At 39.4% G+C, this 22382-nt stretch overlaps 1 protein-coding gene across 1 annotated transcript in view; it reads left to right on the forward strand.

The window, feature by feature from the left end:
- The window catches only part of numb (NUMB endocytic adaptor protein), a 47111-nt gene that overhangs the window by 16025 nt on the left and 8704 nt on the right, over nt 1–22382 (forward strand). The window contains 3 exon segments of the mRNA XM_046855475.1: nt 11454–11593; nt 18205–18279; nt 22160–22192. Coding sequence (XP_046711431.1) covers nt 11468–11593; nt 18205–18279; nt 22160–22192 — 234 coding nt within the window. The 5' untranslated portion in view covers nt 11454–11467.

Consider the following 22382-nt stretch of genomic DNA (forward strand, 5'->3'; position numbering starts at 1 on the left):
GCAATATAACCTACATCGTTTGTCACAGTCCATCTGTTCACCAGACCACGATCCCTTGCACGACTCCGCACTCGAGTTGGACTCTCAGAGGGTATGTCAGGGAGTAAGAAATAAGACTCTGTTGAACTCTAAACTGTGAGTTTGTGCGTTTTGCCGAGTCATGGTCTTTGATAGAATTCCACTTCTTGCTGCACAAGCTATTTTGACATATTTCAAACACTTGGGCACACAGCTGACTGTTCAGGGTTTCTGGACGTATGACAGCTTTTTATCGAGGCAGCATGACTACATCGGATTGGTATGTGAGCTTACTTAGATGTGCTGATGGTTGTGCAACTTTCTTGTGAAAATGCAGCTCTGACCGAAACGTGGTAAATGTGTCCTTCACAAGATCGTACAGGAGCAGTTCCAGTCTGTCCACAAACATACCAAATCACTGAAATACATTTATTTATTTTACACTTTTTTTTTTTTCCTCGAAAAAAGGAAACGCTATAAAGAACACGTGTGTATAAAGATCAGTAAGTTGAATCTGTCTATACAGTGAATACTGGATACAAAAGCAGAACGCTACATGAACCAGTTTATGGACCACGTGACCGTGTGCTTTTTGAAAGTGCCCTTCCACAATTAAGCCCATTTGCTTTTATTAAAACTTCCACTGTTTTGGGAAGATATTGCACTAGATTTTGGAGTGTGCTTGTGCAGATTTGTTCTTCTTCAGCCACAAGGGCAGTAGAAAAGTCGTCACTAAAAGATTGCACTGAGCCAATGGCAAATTTCTGCGGAGTTTGAAGAAAGAATTTAATCTGATCCTGTATGAAATGAAAATGAATTGGGAAAAGGTTTATTTATTTATTTCGCCGAAGCCGTTTGTGCTTTATAAAAGAATGTAATGCTGAGTGGCCATCAATATCCACACATGCTGACTCGTATGAAGAAATAGGGACATTGTGCCTATTTTCTGATTTCCTGTTCTGAGGCTTATGCCGATATCCCTGGCATGTGTCATACCTCTATCCAGTTTAATACCAATAGATCTCCCACCCCAAGTTGCAACCAAACTGCAGTCTGTCCATACTCAGGGTGGGATTATGGGTGTGACTCACAGTGCAAATTGTATTACCTCTAACCAGAATGCTTTCTATTTGCATACTATTGAGAACTAGTTTCCGCTCTCCTCGCTTTTCTTTACCGCTCTCGCTCTCGCAATCTTTTGTGCAGGATGGGGGTTGAATGGGAGGTGGGATGAAAAATGTGAAAGGACAAGAAAGGATACAATGCGACGTAAAAAAAAAAAAAATCACCTAAGAAATCACTGCTGCATCAAAGGCCAGTGATTAGTTGACGGTAGAATATCGTCAGGTTTCACAGTTCCAGCAAGATAATAGACTACAGTCACACTGTGAGTGACCTTTCTGTTGAGCCCGTTAATAAATCACACATTAGCAGTGCAAGTCAGAGTACTGGGGCATGGGAGGGTTGCCAAAAAGGCACTTTAATCCTCTTTCACATTATGTGGTTCTGCATTGAAATAGAGGAAATTGGATGAGGATGAACTTTTCTCCTTATAAGAATAATTTAAATTTATGATATAAAATGTGTGGCTTTGAGGCTCTAGAAATCATAGTTCAAGGTACCAATTAAATAATTGTTTTTATAGTCAGGTTTGTCATACATAAGCAATTTATTTATTCGATTTTTTTATCTATTACATTCACCAGGGCTTGAATAGGCAAATATGAACGTTTGCCCTACAACCACCCAAATAAAGAAAAATAAATCATTTCTCTATATTTATCTTTTCGAACTGCTTCGTACGACGTCGGAGGAAATTGTTATACACCCACATTCACAAACGCTGAGAATGTTTACATTGCTGAAATAGATGTAGGTGTGAAATGATTATTTTTTTTTTCCATTTCCGAGTATACCCCGGCCAATTTTGCTCTCTTGGACTTCCGGCTACAGATGGCTGTGGCATCGTCGAGATTCTGGATGATCAGCACTTATTTTGTTCTATTTTTGAAGTTTTACACTAGACAACGATTTCTGCCAATTTAATTCATTGTGCATTGATGGTAGAGAACAGTACTAATAAATATAATATTGCAGAATGTTTTTTTTAATTTATTTATTCATTCATTCATTCATTTATTTGAAATCGCTGCCAAGCACTTGCCCTATGAAACACGAATCGTTTTTTAGGATGAATATCTGGAAACTTGAGCATCTGCGTAAAGCACCGATCTCAGGCTTTGCAACATTTTGTAATTGCGTTCCTTCCACCCGATTTCTCTAACCCATAATTTCCTCTGTGCTTCATCCCAGTAAAAGCTATCAGAGTTGATCTAGGGCTGTTTTCATTTAGAGCCGTAACACAAAGCTGCAAAACCGTGAGTCTTCATCTCGGCCGTTCTTATTGCAGGAGAAGGAAAGCAATCCTGTGGAAGAAATTCTGGCAGCAAGAACAGGGGTGATTGATGGAAGATTAGTAAAGTGCAGGTAGATGTTTGAATATCTGTCTGGTAATGGAACAGTTGCTGCATCCTCAGTGCGTCAGTGTTTGCGCATTTTATTAAATGACCACAGTTCTGAGAGTGAGCGTGCTTGTATCTAATGGTTTAACAATCTCAGACTCACGGAATCCTGCACAACCGAGGGGAAAAAGTAGCATTTTCCCTCCATCTGGACATACTTAGGTTTGGATTCAGGCTGAGGAAAGCTTTCAGTCAGGTCTGCTGCCAGCCCGGTGGTGGATCCATAATGGCACGGGCAGCCATCTCACAGGAGTCATTAGATGCAGTGATTTCCCTGTGCGCTCATTTTACAGGACCATGAGGCAGTTTTACAGGACCAGGTGCATCCTGTGGTACAAACTCTGTTCCTCCATGATGTTCCTATGTATTCAGTAAAAGAAATAATTTTTGGAGACTGTCATGGAGACAAATGCTTTCAAGGGCATTTTCAGGCAGCAGAATACGCAGGCATAGTAGAAACTTTTATTATTGTCAAATCGGCTGCTATTCTCTGCTGCTCGCATCCCCTCCGTGTACAGATCTTTCACACTGTCTCTCACTGTCTGCCATAATGAGGAGGGAGGATAGAAGAGACAGAGAGAAGACGAGATCGAGTGCTTTAAAAGTGAGAAGTAAGTCCATGTCATATAGCGGCGGGACGCCACAAATCAAAAGGCATTCGAAACGAAACAAAACGAAACGCCATATGCATAATTGCATTTTCACAACCCGTGCGTTTTAATCAGTGTCTTTTAACTCGCAGCGGAAAACGAAATGGAAAACGGAATTCCTTTGACATGGAATGATCAAGTGTCTCGGCTGTTATTTTGACAGCCGATTCCATCATTTGATTCAGCAGCGCTCTCCTCTAAAACATCTCAGCACGGAGCAGACGCGCACCGATTGTTCTGAGGTTTGTGATTTCAACAGCTTCAGGTTTGCGTTTTCCTAATTGCAGCCTGAATTTAGATCTTGGGGACACTCGATGCAATTAACTGCAATTAAAGCAAGGCGTTCTGAGGGTGACGGCCCCCCACGGAGTATCCTTTTGGGTAAAGCACTTGAACCTCTCCCCCCACTTAGCTCTAGTTTTCTCGGTGTCAAGACTGAGAATGTCATTTGATTGCGTACATTGGCGTTTGTAAAAGATACACATTAATGCTCAGTAGGTTAATGCGTCTTTTATTTGTTTTTGTTTCACATATTCATATTGTCATATCAATTGCAATGACAAGTGAATTGGCAATTATCCTATTTATTTATTTTTTATTTATTTATTTGCCTAAATTATCAACCATTTTTTCAGATTGTCATGTTTTTTTGGTTGTTTTTCTCCCTTTATCTTCAATACATGTCGATTTGAGTGTGGGGCTTCATTAAATAAACTTATGGTTTATTAAAAGCCTACTGCTGGCCAAATTGTTCCTAATTTATTTGTTAAACCAATCAATAATTTTTTTTTCACATTAGTTTTATTTTTTTTATTTTTATTTTTTCATTATCAGTTTTCATAATGGTTTTCTTGATTCATTTTCTTTTTTTCTTGTTCATTTTATTATAGCTGTCCATTATCGAACATTTTGCTGAATTATTGATGTGACGGTAAAAGAATTCAAATGTCTTTGCACCAGGTTGCACACATGCACTTTATGTGGCGAGGACACTTACTAGTCCTTAGCCCTGTGTTTTCTGTTGCTGTAATTATTGTTGCATGTTGCATCAGGGTTCAGGAGGAACGTTGTTTCATTTCACTGTGTACTGCGTCAGATATATGTGGTTGAAATGACAATAAAAGCTTCTTGACTTGACATTTCTGTTGAAGCATGTGGAAAAGAACGTTGACAGAAGTGTTATAAAAGATTCTGGTGTATGAGTTCTTTTTTTTTTTTTTTTTAATGGTTAAATTTTCAGGCCTGGTTTGTCCCAGATTATACATTTGATCAGAATTTTTATAAAAAATGTGTAAAGATAGACATACAGAAGGGTGGTGAGCTATACACAGAGTAACAATCTGTTATGTAGTCCTGTTATATCTTGGCAATTATATCTGCACTGTTCCTGGTTTATTTTTATGGCGCTGTACTGAATTGTACTGAGCCCAGATGTGTTAGAACAGTTAGCTAAGAAATGACAAGCAAACAACATATGAATATTAAATGTATGCGGTTGGAAATACCAAGCTTTTTAAATAGAAAAGTGGAAAATAAATCCGCTATTGTAATACTTATTTCTATGTCTTGCTTACACTATTAGACAGACAGAACATAATTGTTATTGTCAGGTACACAGCAAAAAGAACACAGTAGCAACTGTGCAAATTGACAAGTGCAGATAAATATGTAATCATATGTACAGCATGTATTTATATATATATATATATATATATATATATATATATATATATATATATATATATATATATATATATATACATACATACATACATACATACATACATACATACATACACACACACACAACATGCTTAAATACATTTCTTCTCACTCGGTCTGTTCTGGTTTTTGTATTTAGAAGTCGGTTGTAGTTTCACATGCTGGTTAACTTGAATAGCATTTTGGACTGTTCAAGATGAATTTGATTAAAAAAAATCATTAAAGATAAACTGTGTCTTCATAATAGGTTATTTTTTTGCCAGAGAGATTTCCTTTTTTTTCATTTGGTTGTAGAAGATATTTACTCAACACCTGCAACATAAGCAAGACTCTCCTCACAGTAATTTGTTTATTGGCTCCTCTGCAGATTTCTGGCATATTTATTGTTGTAAATGCACTAAAAGTTCATGCATATTGTGTCATTCTTTTTCTTCCAAAAGCATTCAACACTGTAGCCTGCAAATTCACTTTCGCATTGCATCCGTGTCTGCCAGTGGCCAAAGTAATCACACTGTGTGTTGAAGTTGTAATGGAATCTGTCACCCATTGATGAAGCGTGTTCTAGATGTTAATTAGACTTGCACGCTCTCTGGCTCTTGTGCGTCTGTTTTTCGAGCGGTTCTGTGCGATCACTGCTTCTGCATTACTGCGGGCAGGGCTGCGTTTTATGTAATGCAGCCTGCTTTCTGGGAAAAAATGCGACTGTTACACCAACGGCGTTTCCACTCTTAACTTTTTCATTCATTTAGTAGCGTGTAACAACGATGGAAACGAGCAGTCATTAACTTGCCGTGTGTGTGTGTGTGTGTGTGTGTGTGTGTGTGTGTGTGGGAGTGTGAGAAGACTGAAGAGAAGTCTTGTATTCTTGTATTTTGAGGAAAGGGGGGAAAAACAGAAGAGTTCTCACCATCTATTTCCTCTAAACCCCTCCCCTTTTCTCAAAGGCTTTTTGTGCTCTTGTCCAGGATTCCATTCCTGGACAGATTATCCCAATCTCCCATCTGAACAGTGCTGCTCACTCGCTGTCCAGCCCATCGCCTTTACTTCATATACTCACTTTTCTCTTCTGGTTTCTTCATTTACCATCTACACACTTTCAGCGATGGCTGAGAGTAGACGGGTGACTGTGAGTGAGTGGGCTCAATTCCTGCTGGGCTTAATGGTCTCAGTGTTGCAGAGAGTTTCTGTACATTTGCACATGTAGTACTACTTTAATATCATATAGATTTTATGCCTTAGAAAAGTGGCATATTGATATAATGTGATGGAGAAAACACAGACGTGACTTTTCTGGCACTCGGGACTTAAATATGTCGGATTTAGCCGAATTCCGTGTTAACAACATGCCTTCCAAAAGTATTGGAACCAGAAGATCGGTTCCTTGTAGTTGTTATAGATTGAAGACATTTGAGTTTAAGATGGAAATATGACAGCGAGACACTCTGTCTCCCAATCGTTCCCTTCTTCTTTTGTGATGCTTTGCCAGGCTGGTAACAGTTTCTATCAGTGGTTGTTTTGTTTGTGTTTCTTCCTTCAGTCTCTTCTTCAGGAAGTGAAGTGCACGCCTAGTTTACATAAAAAACGCTCCCACCCCCCACCTTTCTTTTTTTAACATCAAAATCGCTTTTCTCCCATAGGCAGCTTTCTGGTCTTCATATTGGTTTATCCTTTTTCAACAAAAAGCGCAGTCTTTATTTAACATCTTTTTTTTTTTTATAATATAAAAAAAAAAGTATAATTTTTTGGAGAAAATTTAAGGTGTACGAGCACATTTTATAGAGAAAACCTCAGTCTTCGCTAATGCTATATATATTTTCTTGTTTGGCCAAGTTAAGCCACAGCCCTATGTGTCAGCATTTCCCTGACTGCCACACAAATAATCAAGCACTGACGAGCAGACCACCAAAATAATCGCAGCCTGTTATTATATTGCCATAAAGACTCTGCTTCCATGTCACCGCTTTACTCGAGTCACCAATTACTCAAGAAAGATTAATGCGTTGAAGAAGCTGCGTGTGTCCACATTCTGATCCATAACAAAACCCATTATCTGTGTTTTAATCTGTTTCCATGTGCACATTTCTGATCATTTACACTGGTTACTTGCATTTGTTGTTTGTATTTTAGCATATAAGAGTAAATCTTGATCGATTTTGAGTTTGATCATATAACTGCATATGAAGCACTGAGACCAGACTGATTTTGGTTATAAAGATTTATAAAAAATGAATTGAATGTAACAGGTGGAATTTATGTTTATGTTGTTCGGAACAGAAACTGTGACACCTTCTCATTCCTGGACTGATTCCTGCCTAATCCGGTGGTACTGCTGTGTCCCAGTCCCTTACAGACCCGTCTCATACCCTCCAACTCGCCATAAAGCCCCTTCACATGACTCGACCTGTCTCCTGTTCCCAGCCTTTCTCTTTCTCTCTCCTCTTTTTTTTTTTTGCACCCTGTCTATCTCTCTTTCCTTCTGTTCCAATTCCCCCACCCCTACTTTTATTTTTTTCAGCCACTACAGCATGTGCTTGCTCCTTCATAGTTGCCCCTGTCACCCCCCCCTCCCACACACACACACACACACACAAACACACACACACACTTTTCTGATCTTTCACAGGGAGCAAATGAGAACGACAGAACACAGAGGTCTCGGGGAGTCTGGTGTGCAAACTGCTAGAAAGAGGACACGGAGAGCAAAGCTTTATAGAGAGGAGGGAAAAAAAGCTTAAAAGGGTCATGGAGGAAAACGAGTGGAGAAAGAATAGAGTATGGCTGATAGGCTTATGGGAGCAGAGGGGCAAATAAAGTGAATTGGTAGTGGTGGAGATCTGGAGAGAATCTCTGTCTCTCTCTCCCTCTCTCGCGCACACACACACTTGCACGCATGCACGCTTGTCAGCATTGCTGTGGAAACAAAGTGAGAGGCCTGGAGTAGGCACTGAGCACAGATATGATATGACCTAAATAAAGGCGAGAGGGAGAACAAGGCCCTACATTACCAGTTGCCTTTTTGTTTTGGATGAGCTGAGCAAGATCCAACCTGTGTCTCCTCAGACTTGTATTTAACAGGTGTTCTTTTTCCTATTGTACTCACATACACACTTTTTTTTTTTTTTTTCTTTTTCTCATTTCAAATATTTACTTGGTTTTTGAAGTTTCTTTAACATCGAAATCCTTTTCCAATATGAAGAAATTATTAATTGCATATGTAATCTAATTTATTACATATGTATATATTATTACATATGTCTAATTAGTTTACATATGCATTCTAATTTATTTGTAAAGTGTATTAAAAATCATAACGACCAGCCAAATAAAGGGAACTTTTTTTTTTTTTTTCTCTCCTCCAATAGCAAATGGTTCTGCTTGTAAATGGCATCAATGTTTTGTAAAAGTGCAATGACATGTATGGTAAGGAAGGTTGTGTAATAAAACTTCACGTGTCTGATGTTTCACTGGGCCTGCAGTGTGCAAGTGGAGAATCTAGAGGTCAGGTCTGTGAGCAGGAGAGTCACACACATACCAGGTTCTTGGTATTAGGAAGGCGCACGGCTCTCTGACATGAGCAGTGTATTCAGAAGGCGCATCCAGTGTCAGTGGAAAGCACCAGTACTCTTTCAGTATTCAAAAATGCACTGGCTGTTTAATCAGGTGGTCTTTTGAGTGCTTGTATTGTGTGTTTGTGGTTTTTAAGATAGGAAACAGATGCCTGCAAACCTGTTTGCATGCATGCACGGCACAAACAAAGTGCCAACTAATATGAAGTTAATATAAATAATCAGAATGCAGTGTGTGTGTGTGTGTGTGTGTGTGTGTGTGTGTGTGTGTGTGTGTGTGTGTGTGTGTGTATATATATATATATATATATATATATATATATATATATATATATATATATATATATATATATATATATATATATATATATATATATATATTTTTTTTTTTATTATTATAATGATTTTACATTTAAATTTTTTAGTGCTTTGTGCTTTGACGTCTCCATCATATAAATAACATCTAATTGTGTTTGCAGGACACAGACCTAAAATACCATCAGTTTTAAACTGTTGGGAGAGAAAATAATTAGGTGGGTCTTCAGATGTCTCCTTTTCGGACATCAAGCGGAAGTTCATCTCACCACCGACTGGCCAAAACGGAAGAGTCTTGAAATATGTCCACCATGTACCCTGAGAGATAGTGGTTGTGGATTGGAGGTAGTGTGGTGCAGTGCGGGTGGGGTGGATGTGCTGTAAAATAGAGCAGTGCTGGTCCTTTTCTGGATTCACAGCCAAGCATCAGTGTGTTCTATCTAACGTGGGCAGCTCCAGGAAGCCAGTGCAAGGAGCGTGGCACTGGGGTGGTGTGAGAGAACCTATGAAGGTTAAGAACAAGTTGTGAGGCTGCTTTGTGCATCAGTTACAGAGGTTGAATGTCTTTTTAGAGGCGGACCTGCCAGAAGCGATTTATAGTAGTCGAGCCTTGGGATGACGAGGGACTACATAAGCACCTGAGTGCGAAAAGAATACTAATAGTTACACACCTGCTAGTGAACTGAAAATCAACTTGTTTTAATTTTTTATTAATATCTAAGGCTACAAAATGATTATTCTTTTTTTTTTTTTTTTTTAGCGTTTTGAATATGAGCCTTTTTAAAACCTAGGACTGTTTTTTTTTGGTGGCTAATTAAGCTATTCATTTACAGGCTAACGCGTGATGAGGTGTACGTCCTCAAAAGCCTTTTTAGATGCTAAGCTTGGTGAAAGTGTGTGTGAAAAATGAGCTTTCTCGGGCTCATTATAGCTGCAGGAGTCAGGGTGACTCTGCGTTTCTGAAGTGGTGTAGTGCTAGTGCACATGCTCGTGATGATTATGAACAAACTCACTTTAATAAAATCTACCTGCATCTCAAAACCGCTCGCTCTTCAATCTGGAATGAGAGACTTCTGCTTTTCTTCTCCTGTGTTGGGCAAGTCAACGGTCACTTGACGCAACTATGAAATAAATTGGCAATACACTCAAAAAGAAGTAGTTTTTTAATTTGCAAGCAAACTCGATTCCTTCTGAGAGTCTAATTAGCATGACAAAAGTATTGGGACACCTGGCTTTAGCAGCCATATGTGTTTTTTCCCAGGCTGTCAGTGGAACACAATTGTATAGGATGCCTTTGGCATTTCCCTTCACTTGAATTGGGACACCCAAACCTGTTCCAGCATGAAGATTCCCCTGTGCATTAAGCACCTCCAGGAAGATATGATTATCCAGCTATAGAGCTCTGACCTTAACCCTAATGAACACATTTGGGATGAATTGGAACACTAAATACATCACCCCCCTCACCCTACATCAGTACCTGACTTATACTTACACAATCACAAATCTCCACAATCACACTTCAACATCTAGTGGAACATCTTCCCAGAAGAGTGGAGGTTATTATAACAAGCAAATGAGAACTAAATGTTGAATAAAATGTTCAAAAAGCACATATGAATCTTATGGTCAGGTGTCCACAAACTGCTGTCCACAAAGTGAGAACTAATTTGTTTCTAGAATTGATCCAAACTGCATCAAAACTCAACAAAAAATTTTTTTTTTATTTTTATGTGCAGGAACCCAAAGTGCTCAGTGTTTTGAAAGGTGCCTTTACATAAAATTAATAATAATAATAATAATAATAATAATATTTATTATTATTATTATTATTCCCATTTTTGCTATTGGTCTGTCCATGTGTCTGTCTGTCCGAGATTCTAGATTATTGTTAGTGTGATATCTCAAAAACCAGTGCCTGCACGTTTATAGGATTTATATGAAATTGTCATTGTAACCAGCATATGAACCTACTAGATTTTGAAATTGCTACAAGTTCAAGGTCACAGCAAGGTCAAATGTCTCACTTTATTCTTTTTTTTTTTTACTTTAAACCTTAACTTGGAATGATGAAGTATTATGTAAGAAGGTGTGATGATGAGGTGAACATGAATAATTTCCGAGTTGGAAAGTGAATATGATGCTTGAGTAAATGTGTAGATTTCTCTGTAATGCCTGTATTAGTAGGGACTGTCCCACTCTGAGTGGAGCTGCTGGTTATCAGTGAGACAGAGTGTCTGCTTTAAAGTGACTGCCTCTATATACTTCACTTGTCTCCGTAACACTTGCCTCTCACTGCTGCATGCGCTCGTCTCGGTGTAACTGATTGTGGGTAGACATGCTGAGATAAAGCATGTGTAATTGCGTTTAAAGTTCACACAGCCCATGAATGAATTGTGTTTAGTTCGGCTCGAATTCATTTCCAGCCCAGTGATTTTGCAAAAGGAATCAGAAGTCTGTGATGTGCTTTGAACTGTGCTGAGGTCAAAATGAAAAGCCTTCAGTTCTCCAGCACAGTCTGTAGGTGTGACCACGTTACTGTCACATGCAACAAACCTGGTGGAAGTGAAAAGCTGTGCATCTCAGCAGTGTGTTTGTTATGTGCCCAAAACCCTTCTGACCTGCCAAACTCACTTCCTCTTCTCTTTTGTCAATTCCAGGAGGAGGCTGAGTCATGAATAAGCTACGGCAGAGCTTCCGCCGCAAGAAAGACGTATACGTGCCCGAGTCCAGCAGACCACATCAGTGGCAGACTGACGAGGAGGCAGTGCGCAGTGGCAAGTGCAGTTTCCAAGTCAAGGTGAATTTTCGAAACAACTAAACAGTATGTGAATGCAGCCAGCAAAACCAGGAACGCACGTTTATTTTTGCTGTCGAAATATTAAATCAATGGTATTAAAGTTATTGGCATCCCAGATAAGGGTGGGATATATAAAGATACATTTTCCTTTAAATATATATATTTTTAGAAATATATTTGAAGGAAAATGTATCTTTTATATAGAAAGCTTCATTTAAATTAAATCTATGGCAGAATTGTTGAAAGCAACTCCATTTTCTTGCAATAATACTGACTCATTAATTTATAAATACGAGGGGAGTCCAAATTCCTCTAGTCATTCATCAACACGAGACACGCTCGATGACCTTCAGAAATCAGGCGATTGTGGTTTAGAACCGTGCCGAAAATAAAGAAAGAAGGAAAGCTAGACAGAAAGCTTATATCCACTGTTTAGGCTGTAATTAACCAGACTCAAAGTACAAGTTTGTGATTTGTAGAAGATTTTTGGTGTCTCGCCATGTTTTTCAAATCTTTACGCCAATAAAAAATTTGGAAGGTGTGCCAGAAGGTAGCATTTACTTTCATTTTTTCGAAAATGAAAAGGCTTCTTTTAATTCTTTCTTTATCTAACCACAAATGCAAGTATCTGTGTTGGGTTTGATGTGAATAGAACAGAGGTGGTCTCAGAGTGCGTGTTGCCTATTAAGAAATATGGTTATACTGAAAAGTGTCTGGAGATTTCTGCAAGAAATTACACCTGGGTCATGTGGAGATATTTTTTTAGCAAGATAATGAGTCAAAACATGTCAGAATTCACACTAAAGATTATCTGGTAAATTCAGAGTTAAGCTTTTGACATGATCATCCCAGTCCCCTGAATGAAACCCCAGTGAAAACCTTTGGTCCTCAAGGAAAAAAAAAAAAGGTTTAAAGAATAGCGGACCCTGGAAAAACTCGAAAGATTTGTGTATTAAAGAATTGTAGCAGGTAATTCTCTTGCTTCATCATCAAGCAAGAACACACTACATGGACAAACGTTTGTGGAAACCTGGCAATACGATGCTTGTGTGTTTGTCGATTATTTTTGTATTTTTATTTCACATTTAGTCCCAATTTGCTATCATAATAACCTACACTCTTCTAGGAAGATGATTTTAGAGTGTTGAGATTTGTGCTCATTCAGCCACAATGGCATTAGATATTTTTCAGGTAATGGTGTAGGGCGAGGAGGCCTGGGGTGCAGTCGGTTTTCCAATGAATGCTAAAACATGTTCACAATAGGGTTTATGTCCAAGATACATAGCAAGCAACTAAAGATCTTTTACTCCAACTCATTTCAATTATATCTAGATGAAGCTGGCTTTGTGCAAAGGTGCACTGTCATGCAGGAACAGGTTTGGGTCTTGTGGTTCAAGTAAAGGGAAACTTCAATACTAGTGCATCCAAGTATTAGTTTACAATCATGTTCCTCCAACTTTGTGGTAAGAGTTCGGAAAAGGGAACTGCGGGTGTCCCAGTAATTTTGTCCATATTGTGTAAAATGCAGAACGGTGATATTTTAGTTGAACTATAATTGACATGTAACTGTCACAGAGTGACATGTACAAGTTCCTAAAAGAAATCCAACAAAGATTCAGTTTAATGGGTAAAATCTGAGAGTAGTACTTTACATAACCAGTACAAGCATGGGTTAAAGGTGGTAGATGTATGTAGTAGATGCAGTATTTTAATTTGTGGCTTGTGCCATGACTATTTGTGTGGATCAACATCGCACTCGACAATTAAAGACGTGGCAAAAAATAATGTAAATTAGAGTTTGACCGATATGGGTTTTTCCTCTGACTGATGCCGATGCCGATATTCAGAAATCAGGGCAGCCGATGGGAGCGATATGATGCCGACTCTTGATTCAGTGCACCTCTTAGCAGGTGTTGGTCCCCATGCCTACCTGTAGCCTAAGGATCGCTTACAATACAATTCTAAACGTTACTCTCATTCTCTCTCTACTTGTTATTCTCTCTCCAAAAGCATCATCATTTTTTTAATCAATGAAATATATAAGGCTAGTTTAAAAAATGAGTAATAAGGAGGACACACCAAGCTGACGGTCGTCTGTCTGTCAATGTCGGGTCAGGTTTCTAGTTTTTTCCACGCCGTCGTCTCTAGTCGGAGCGCGTTGGCAGTTTCTCGGCTGATTCTGCATGTCGAATCAGAAGCGAAGCTCGTTGGAGAGAAAGAGAACTATGATTAGCTAATTAGCTCAGCGAATGATCACGCTTGTTTCATTCTTGTTCTCGTCTTCGCAACTTGGCGGGCAGGGTTGAAAAAAGTTGCACGAATCCATTAATTATCGCGGATTTTATATATTTACAGTTCTTGCTCCTCCATATTCCTAGAAAATGCAAGGTTATGGATGGCAGTCAGTAGTATTTGTGGTTGCATTATTTAGTAATGTGAATGAATGATTGTGTTTATATTTCAATCTTTTCTACTCGTTTTTTCCCTGTCTCTCTTTCGCCTTCGACTACCCGATACACTGTAGTGCACCGTGATGTCAGTAGCGATACCACTGATTGACTCAGAGATCACAGGCCACAGATATGTCTTGCAATTATCATGTGGATTTGCTTTTATAATCCCATGGTAACTCACTTCCTTTAGTGCACATCCTTGATTGTTATAATTATATGCACTATTTGGATAAACTTTTGCAGACACCTGACCGTAAGATTCCTATGTGCTTTTTGAAAATCCTATTTCACATTTAGACCTCGCTTGCTGTTATAATAACCTCCACTCTTCAGGGAAGATGTTCTACTAGATTTTTGAGTGTGGCTGTAGAAATTTGTGCTCATTCAACACCAAGGCCAGGTACTGATGCGGAGTGAGGAGGCCTGGGGTGCAGTCAACATTCTAATTTATCCCAAAGGTGTTCAATAGGTTCGAGGTCAGAGCTCGATAGCAGGCAACACAAGATCTTTAACTGCAACTCCTACTTTGTGAACAGAAGCATTGTTGCGCTAGAGCAGGTTTGGGTCTCCTAGTTCAAAAAGTGTAAATATAGTGCTGCCACATCCAAAGACATCCTATCCAATTGTGTGCATCCAGGTTTGTGGAAACAGTTTGAGGAAGAACCACACACACAGTAGGGTGATGAACAGTGTGGAAGAAAAATGGAACACGCTGTGATGTGCTGCTATTGTAGTAAAGCTGCATTAAAGCGGTGTGCATTCCTGAGATGCTTTTCCTGCTCGCCATGATTGTAAAGCTCGTTTATTTGAGTTGCCGTATCCTTCCTGTCATCCCACACCAGTCTGGATAATATTCTCTCAACAACAATGTGTTTCCGTCTGCAAAACCTGTTTTTTTTTTTGTTTGTTTGTTTTTCACACCATTCTGGCTAAACACAACAGTTCTCTGTAGACTGAAAATCCCAAGGGATCAGCAATTTTCTATCCATATAAAGTGATCAAAAAGTCTTTTTTTTATTTTTTGTGAAACATGCATTTATTTATGGATGAATTTATTGATTGATTGAGACATGTAAAGCGAACCTCCACTTTCCAAACTGTTGGGTGGAAATCACTTTTCGCTGTGTTCTGCATTCATGAGCTAACACATACCAGGTATTAATACATGATGCAAAGTTTGCCATCTCTTCCAACCTGAGCGTATGAACAGTTTTACTCTCTTGACTCCAAGCTACGAATGGCTGTCGCATCATAAGATGAACACTTGTCCTATTGCAATCGCTGTAATATTTTTGGCACGTTGCCCAACCAAAATGTAGACTTTTTTTTTTTGATTTGTGCGTTTGCGTCATACTTGGGTGTGTTACTGAGTTGTTGTTTTTATGTATTGAGAAATACTAAACCAAAGCTTATGTTGAACTGATTGTGTATCGTCCTAAATATAAGGCCAATGTAGAGGTCATAGAAAGACAAATGATATTAGTGTGTGTACTCTTTTGCCATGGCCCAGATTCCTCTGCTGTCTGTAGTGTTGTGAGTGCTCACTCTATCTCTTTTCGTCCCCAGCTGCTAATCATAAATTGTCTCACACCCACTGTCTGTAAGCTATAACTATAATTCAGGGTTTCTGTGTTGAATAAAGAAGTGTGTTAGCCTGTTTCAAAGGTCCTCTGCCTTTATTAGACAGGAAAAGTCAAATGCTGTTTCTGGAACAGCAAAGCACCTCAGCCTCTCCCTCTTCCTCCTGTCACTGTTTCTCTCTCTCTCTCTCTCTCTCTTTGACAATGCAGCCTAACTTGCTAGTCGTGTACTTTAGTTTCCCCTCCCCTTTTACTCTCCTACTTTCTCACTACCTATTTGTGTTTCTCCCTCATTTTTTTTAAAACAGTGTGGGATTTACGGGTTGCCATAAGATTTCTGATTACACATTTCAACACCAGGGTCAGGGTTGCAACTGTAAAAACAAAGCGAGGAAAGAAGTTTAAAGTGAAAAATCAGATGATGAAATGGCACGGCGCAGTCATTTGTCGGCCATCCTCAATCATAAACATTTTCACTCCTAAGCAAACAGAGATGAAAAGCGCAATTCCAGGCTTATTACAGCGGTGGAGTCCAGTGCTCCGCTGGGCTGTAGTTTATCTCCCCTCAAGGTAACCAGACCAGGGTGTGAGAATGAGAACTTTTATTCCTTAATGGAACTGGTCTGGTGTAAGTGGACAAAATGAAGTGTCTGACCTCTTACATGTCCCCTCTTTTTTTCTTTCTTTCTTCCACGGTAGACTATTATGTCAAAAGAAGAACGAGTGCCTGCTTAAACACCGAGCAGCTGGAAAGTCAATTGATGTCTGTTTTTCGATGTGGCAACTCACAATTCTTACCTGTTTAGAGTGCGTGGAAAATGGCCGTTTATGTGGCTATGGACAGCTGGTTTTATTGCTCATGCTCAATAACTGGTTCAGAGCCAGGTCTAAATAGCAATGACAGATGGGCGGCTTCTGTTTTCGAACGAGGTTAAACTTGAAGACTAATTTTGCCTCATTTTTTTAGCAACGTCACTTACAGTGAGAGAGGGTGAAACGTGAAGCAGAGAAGTATCTTCAGCACTTCACTGCAATTACAATAAAGTATCTTTATATTTTTTGGGGGGGTTTATTATGAATGGGGGAAATTATTTTTTTTATTGGTTACATGATTTATGCACAGTATAGTTTAATTATTGGAAAATACCAGTATCTAACATTTCTGATAGAAACTCTACACCCCTAATAACTAGATATTATACACCCATATTAAATATAATTGAGCACATTTCTATCAAACTCATAAATTTCATCCGAAAGAATTTGTTGTTCCCTGCTGATATTTAGCTCAGTACAGCACCAACAGTTTAGGAAATAGATTTATTGTGCCTAAAAGTAGAACACCAGATACTGTTTGCTATTACAGTATGTGCTTGTTGAAGATCACGTTTTCAATTTCGTCCACTTTGCTTTTATAATAACCTCCACTCTGATGAAGTCTGTCCACTAGATTTAGGAGTGTGGCTGTGAGAATTTGGGTTCATTCAGCCACAAGAGCATTAGTGAGGCCAGGCACTGAATTTGAGGTCTGGGGATCAATCATTGTTACATTTCATTCCAAATGTGTTCATTGGGGGATATGTCAGGACTCCGGACACAAGAAGATCTTCTACACTAACTTTGGTTTTGTGCACAATAGCATTGTCATGGTTGAACAGGTTTGAGTGCATTAGTTTGATCATAAAACCGCATTTGTGTGCTTTCTTTTTTTCCTTACAAACAGTTCAATCAAGATCCCATATTTGCCTGTGATGGTTATGTATCCACATACTTTTGGCTGTAGTGATTCAACCCATCTGACCTCAATAATACCAAGGACCCACCATCATCTCTGACCTGCTTCCATTAACATGAACACTACAGAAATGTAAACCTCACATTGTTTATTTCATGTGTGTTACATTAGCTCAATCAACAAGGACTTTGGACTTATTCAGAAAAATGATCATTGCTTTGCCTCACTTTACATACCCTGCACACTAATCTTATTCTTAATCTGTTTCAATCTTTATTTTATTTTTCTAGTTTTTTTTTCTTCATATTTTTATAGCACCAGCACACCGTGACAGATTCCTTGTACGTGGTTCCGATGTATATACACTTCATAGCATTTTGTTAGAATAACATTCTCATTTTATTTATTTAGTTTTAAATACACAATAAATGTATCTATAGATTATTAGAATTCATTAAATGTACAAAAATGCCCTCGTAAAGTTGACTCCTCCTTTGGTGTTGTCATATTATCGTAGTTATCGTAGTAGATTTGCCTTTAACAGGTTTGGTCATTTTCTGAGATGACGAGCATCTCAGGGGGGGAGCTGTAAGAAGTTTTGAGCTGGGTGGAGAGCAAGAGGTCAAGGCTTTCTATGTTCATCAAGGGAAGGGTTAGGACTTCCTCTTAGCATTGCACACACAATGGCTGTGGCACTCCCTGCGTGATCTGTGTCGCCCCGAGAGACTTTGGGGTGAGGAACAGTGACTCATGAGAGCGAGATTTGTGAAGGAGCTGTGGCATGAGCAAGATGAGCTTTAAATGTAACTGTTTTTTTTGCTTTGTTTTTTTTTCCCCCCTCAGTATCTAGGCCATGTGGAGGTGGAGGAGTCTCGAGGAATGCATATCTGTGAAGATGCAGTGAAGAGGCTGAAGACAGTAAGTGTCTACTACACAGAGCTCCACTTCCTTCTTCCTGTTTCTCAGAAGTCAGGAAGTGTCCATCTGATTCCTCTACATCGAGCTACTCTGTTGCTTTTCCAGACTGTCTGTGTTTTTCCTTCCTCTGTCCCCACGCCCACGTCACGGTCAGTTGACCCAAACCTACTGCAGCTCCTTAGATCAGAAGGTCACACTGTACTGTACACACCTGCACCGCCCACACCCCCGGCTGAGCCGTCCACTTAACTCTGATATATCCGTCTTTGTCCATCCTGTCACCTAGCCCTCCTGTAGTGTAGCCTCTCAGGACACGCAGGCTCACGTTTCCTGTTTTTCCCCAGACCATAGGGATTATGTAAAGGGATAGACGTGCCATATCTCTCGTTGTTCTATCCATTTTCCTTTGTCAAGAGAGTGCACACCACCACCCAGAGTTCAGAAGCTAATTAGGAAGAAAGGCAAATATTGATTGTTGTTTGGGTAGTGTTGTAGCTTGCTCTTTTTGTTCACTTGCTCCTTTCTTGGACGTTCCAGAAGGCTAAGCAGTGAACAGTCAATCTTTTTTTTTTTTATGGGGGGGTGTTTAATGGTGTTAGTCCTGTAGGCCTTACGCCTGCACTTTCCTGGTTAATGGGCAGTGTGGCTTCAGGCCCAGCTTTCTATTCTCTATTTTCCTTTTTTCCCCCCTCACTCACTCTTTCTTTTCTCTCTGTCAGATTTCAGATCTTTACTTTATTAGCACGAATGTTACAAATCACACAGGGCAGCAAGGCTGCTAAGATGATCTTTAATTCTCCACATTTTGTCATTTTCTGTGTCATTCAAAAAAGGCTTTCTTTTTTTTTTTTTATGTTGGTATTTTTGGCAGTGGAGGAAAAAAAACACCCCCTCCTCCCACGTCTCTCTTCCTTTCTCTGTCGCTCTCTGTGTCAGTGTCTTTTTCTGGAAGCCTACGGTGTAAAAGCCACAACTATCTTTACATAAACTCACATGTGAATAGGGAGCTCTGCTATTGCTCATCATTGTGTTTGTTGTGTTCGAATTTCCTTTTTTCCATTTTTTTTTCTTTCCATTTGTCAAATATATGAAATTATAAAATAAATATATAATATTCATTCTACTGAACCGTTCAGTGAATTCGGTTTGTTATCATTGCACAGTGAACCGGCTGTGTTTCTCTGCACAGGAACTAGTTATTAAAGAGCATAGCGTAGGTTTTAACACGTACATATTGTTCAATTGTCTGCTCACTATATGTACTAGTGTAAGTAATGATGCAATCTGCCTTTGCTATGTACCATGGCCTTTATAGCTATTCCACTAACATAAAACTAAGACAGAGTGAGGAAAAGGAATGTCTGACCCCTGTGCACTATAATGAGATTTTCCTCTTACTGGAGCAGAGTCGCCTGGTTCCCGGAAATCTATCAGTCCATACAGAGAATTGTTTTTTATTGATGTCATCCTGCTTCTTTTTTTTTTTTTTTAATGTGCTGGCGTGCAAACCTCTCCTCACGTGCCCGACGAACCTTGAACAAGAACGTGGCGTTTCTGATGGCGTCAGGCAGAAGGAAGTGTCTGGAAGGGCTTAGGTTTAACCCGAGATAAAGATCTGACGGTCGCACACGTGGGTGTTATTGAGGGTGGGTGGGGTGTAGGTTGTGCTAAGGTTGTGGGTTTTAGGTTAAAGTTGAAAGTGGGAGGAATAAAACTGAGGATATTTATAACTTTTTTTTATTGTAAGTTTACGAGGATGTGTGCATACATGTTTCTATAAAAAGATCACACATATAACACAGGATGTGATGTATGACAAAGTTCACATACAACACTAGAATTTACCAAAGATCTAATCATTCAAGTTTGGCTTCCTGGTATCTTCTGGAGATGTATTAATAATTGACTATTTTCCAGAAACACGATTTATTTCACAAAAATCTTCCCTAAGCACAAAAGGTCCAAAAGCCGTTCTGATTTCTAAATTTGGTTGATTCGTTTTTCTTTATTTTGTGCAATTAAATCATCAGCCCCAAGACCTCAAGACATGCTGTAGGCTAAATGTTCATTGTTGTCCTCCTTCATGTATCCGTGTGAGACTGCGTAACAATTTCCCATCTTGAATTTCAAACAGCTTGGGATTTCACCTACTCGCATGACTATTCACCATCAGAAAATAGCTGTGTAAAGAGGGCTGAAGCATGTGTAAGCCTGAAGAAGTAAGCGAGTAAGTGTTCTTTGCCCTCTGAGTCACAACTATAAGGAAGGATGCGGAGCGACGGTGTGACATCACAGGCATGCAGTCTGCCAGCTGACGCGTCCTGTCCTGCCCTGTCCTGCTGATTGTCATTGCGCTTCCTACTCCAAAACTCTATCGTCACCTCTTTGGCAGATTGCCACCTCTCAGCCCAGCTCATACACCAATTTAGAAGAAGTATGTCAATATGTAAATCATTTCCAATGGAACTAGAGAATTCCTATTTGGTAAAAATGTCTGTTCTTTTGCTCTCAGGCCTCATGGTGTATTTGGAAATGTAGCCATCCCTCAGTTTTTATTTTTCTCCTCTTATCTATTCTCTCCTACCTTTCACAAACTTCCTCCCTCTGACTCAGCAGTTAGCTTCTCCGAGGCATTTCAATGGCTGATATTAGCTTTCATAGTCATGTGTCTCTCCACCCCAACCCCCCTCCCCTTGTATATGTGTTGTGATGAATGTAATATAAACTTTAAACCTTATATATTTTTTTAGCAGGTTATGTTCCAAATGACACGCAAAGAACCTCTTAACATCCCTCGTCCTTAACCCAATGATGATGAGCTTTCCTCTTGTAGTTGTGTGTGTGAGACTCACTGCATGACTCACACACTCACACTAATGACTTATTAACCAAACCGTAATTCCCTCTCACCATTAGACACACCATGTTTTTAACCACAGCCCTGATGTAAAGCTTTTTCCAGATAAGGTCGTACTGAATTGACATCACGGCCAGAGCCCTGGTTAAAAGCATGTAAGCTCACAAACCCAGAGTCTGTAGTTTTAGTAGCCATTCAGCGGCTTTATATCAATAAAAAGTAAAACTGGTCTCTCTTCCCCTTCTATCTGCTAGCACTGTACGGTGGGCCTAAACTGTAGGATTCCGCCACATGTGCTGGTCCTGCAGTTTGGTCAGTCAGGTGTTCGCTTCTGGGAAAAACGCACACATTCAACATCGATTCGGGATATGATGTGATTTGAAAAAGAAAAAAAAAAAAGAATTCTTGATGCATCCCGAATTGTTTTCCTTTCAAATGTGCTGGGGTTGTGAGTCTGTATTCGAAATGTTTTATATTGGAATTTCACTATATGAATCCATAAAATTAAAATTAAGCAGAGCCCCATGTGTGCACATTCGGTTTTGATAATTAGACAAATAAACATGGAGCATAAATCAACACTCGATTCTCTTGTTCTCTTTAGGATTCAGGACAAACTCGTGATGCATTCAAGAATCCAATTTTTTTTTTTCCCCGCTCATCCCCGTCGGTGATTGTTTTTCACTGTACGGTCATTCACAATAACACTAACAACGCTAATACCTAGGTGAGATCTTCCACAGAATCAACTACTTGTAAAGTACGACCCTGAGTGATGTAGGTGTCGTGATTGTGGCCTTGCTCACTAGTTTAGAGGTTTGTGATCTTCACTGTACTTCCCTCGCTGTCTTTCATCCCTACTTCTTCTTCTTCTCCACTCTTCTAATTCCCCCCACATCCCCATTCCACGATGTCCCTGTATGCACAGTCTTGTGTTACCTGGACACACAGGACTTTCTGTAACACTGTCCCGCCTTGTCCTCCCCATCCCCCAACCTCCCTTTACCAAATCTTCAATTCCAGGACAGAAAGTTCTTCAAGGGCTTCTTTACCAAAGTAAGTGTTGCTGTGTGAGGAATGAGTTTGTAAATGAGATGTCTTCTTATAAATGTGTTTTTGCTCTTTTTTTCTTTCTTTCTACCCTCTTCAACTTTTATTCGTATTCCTACTTAATCACTTCTGGAACAACAGGAAATAGTGGAACTTTTGTGTGAAGGACAGTGTGTGTGCGTGTGTGAGAGAGAAA

The sequence above is a fragment of the Silurus meridionalis genome, chromosome 8 (assembly GCF_014805685.1).
Source record: "Silurus meridionalis isolate SWU-2019-XX chromosome 8, ASM1480568v1, whole genome shotgun sequence".
Classification (NCBI taxonomy): Eukaryota; Metazoa; Chordata; class Actinopteri; order Siluriformes; family Siluridae; genus Silurus; species Silurus meridionalis.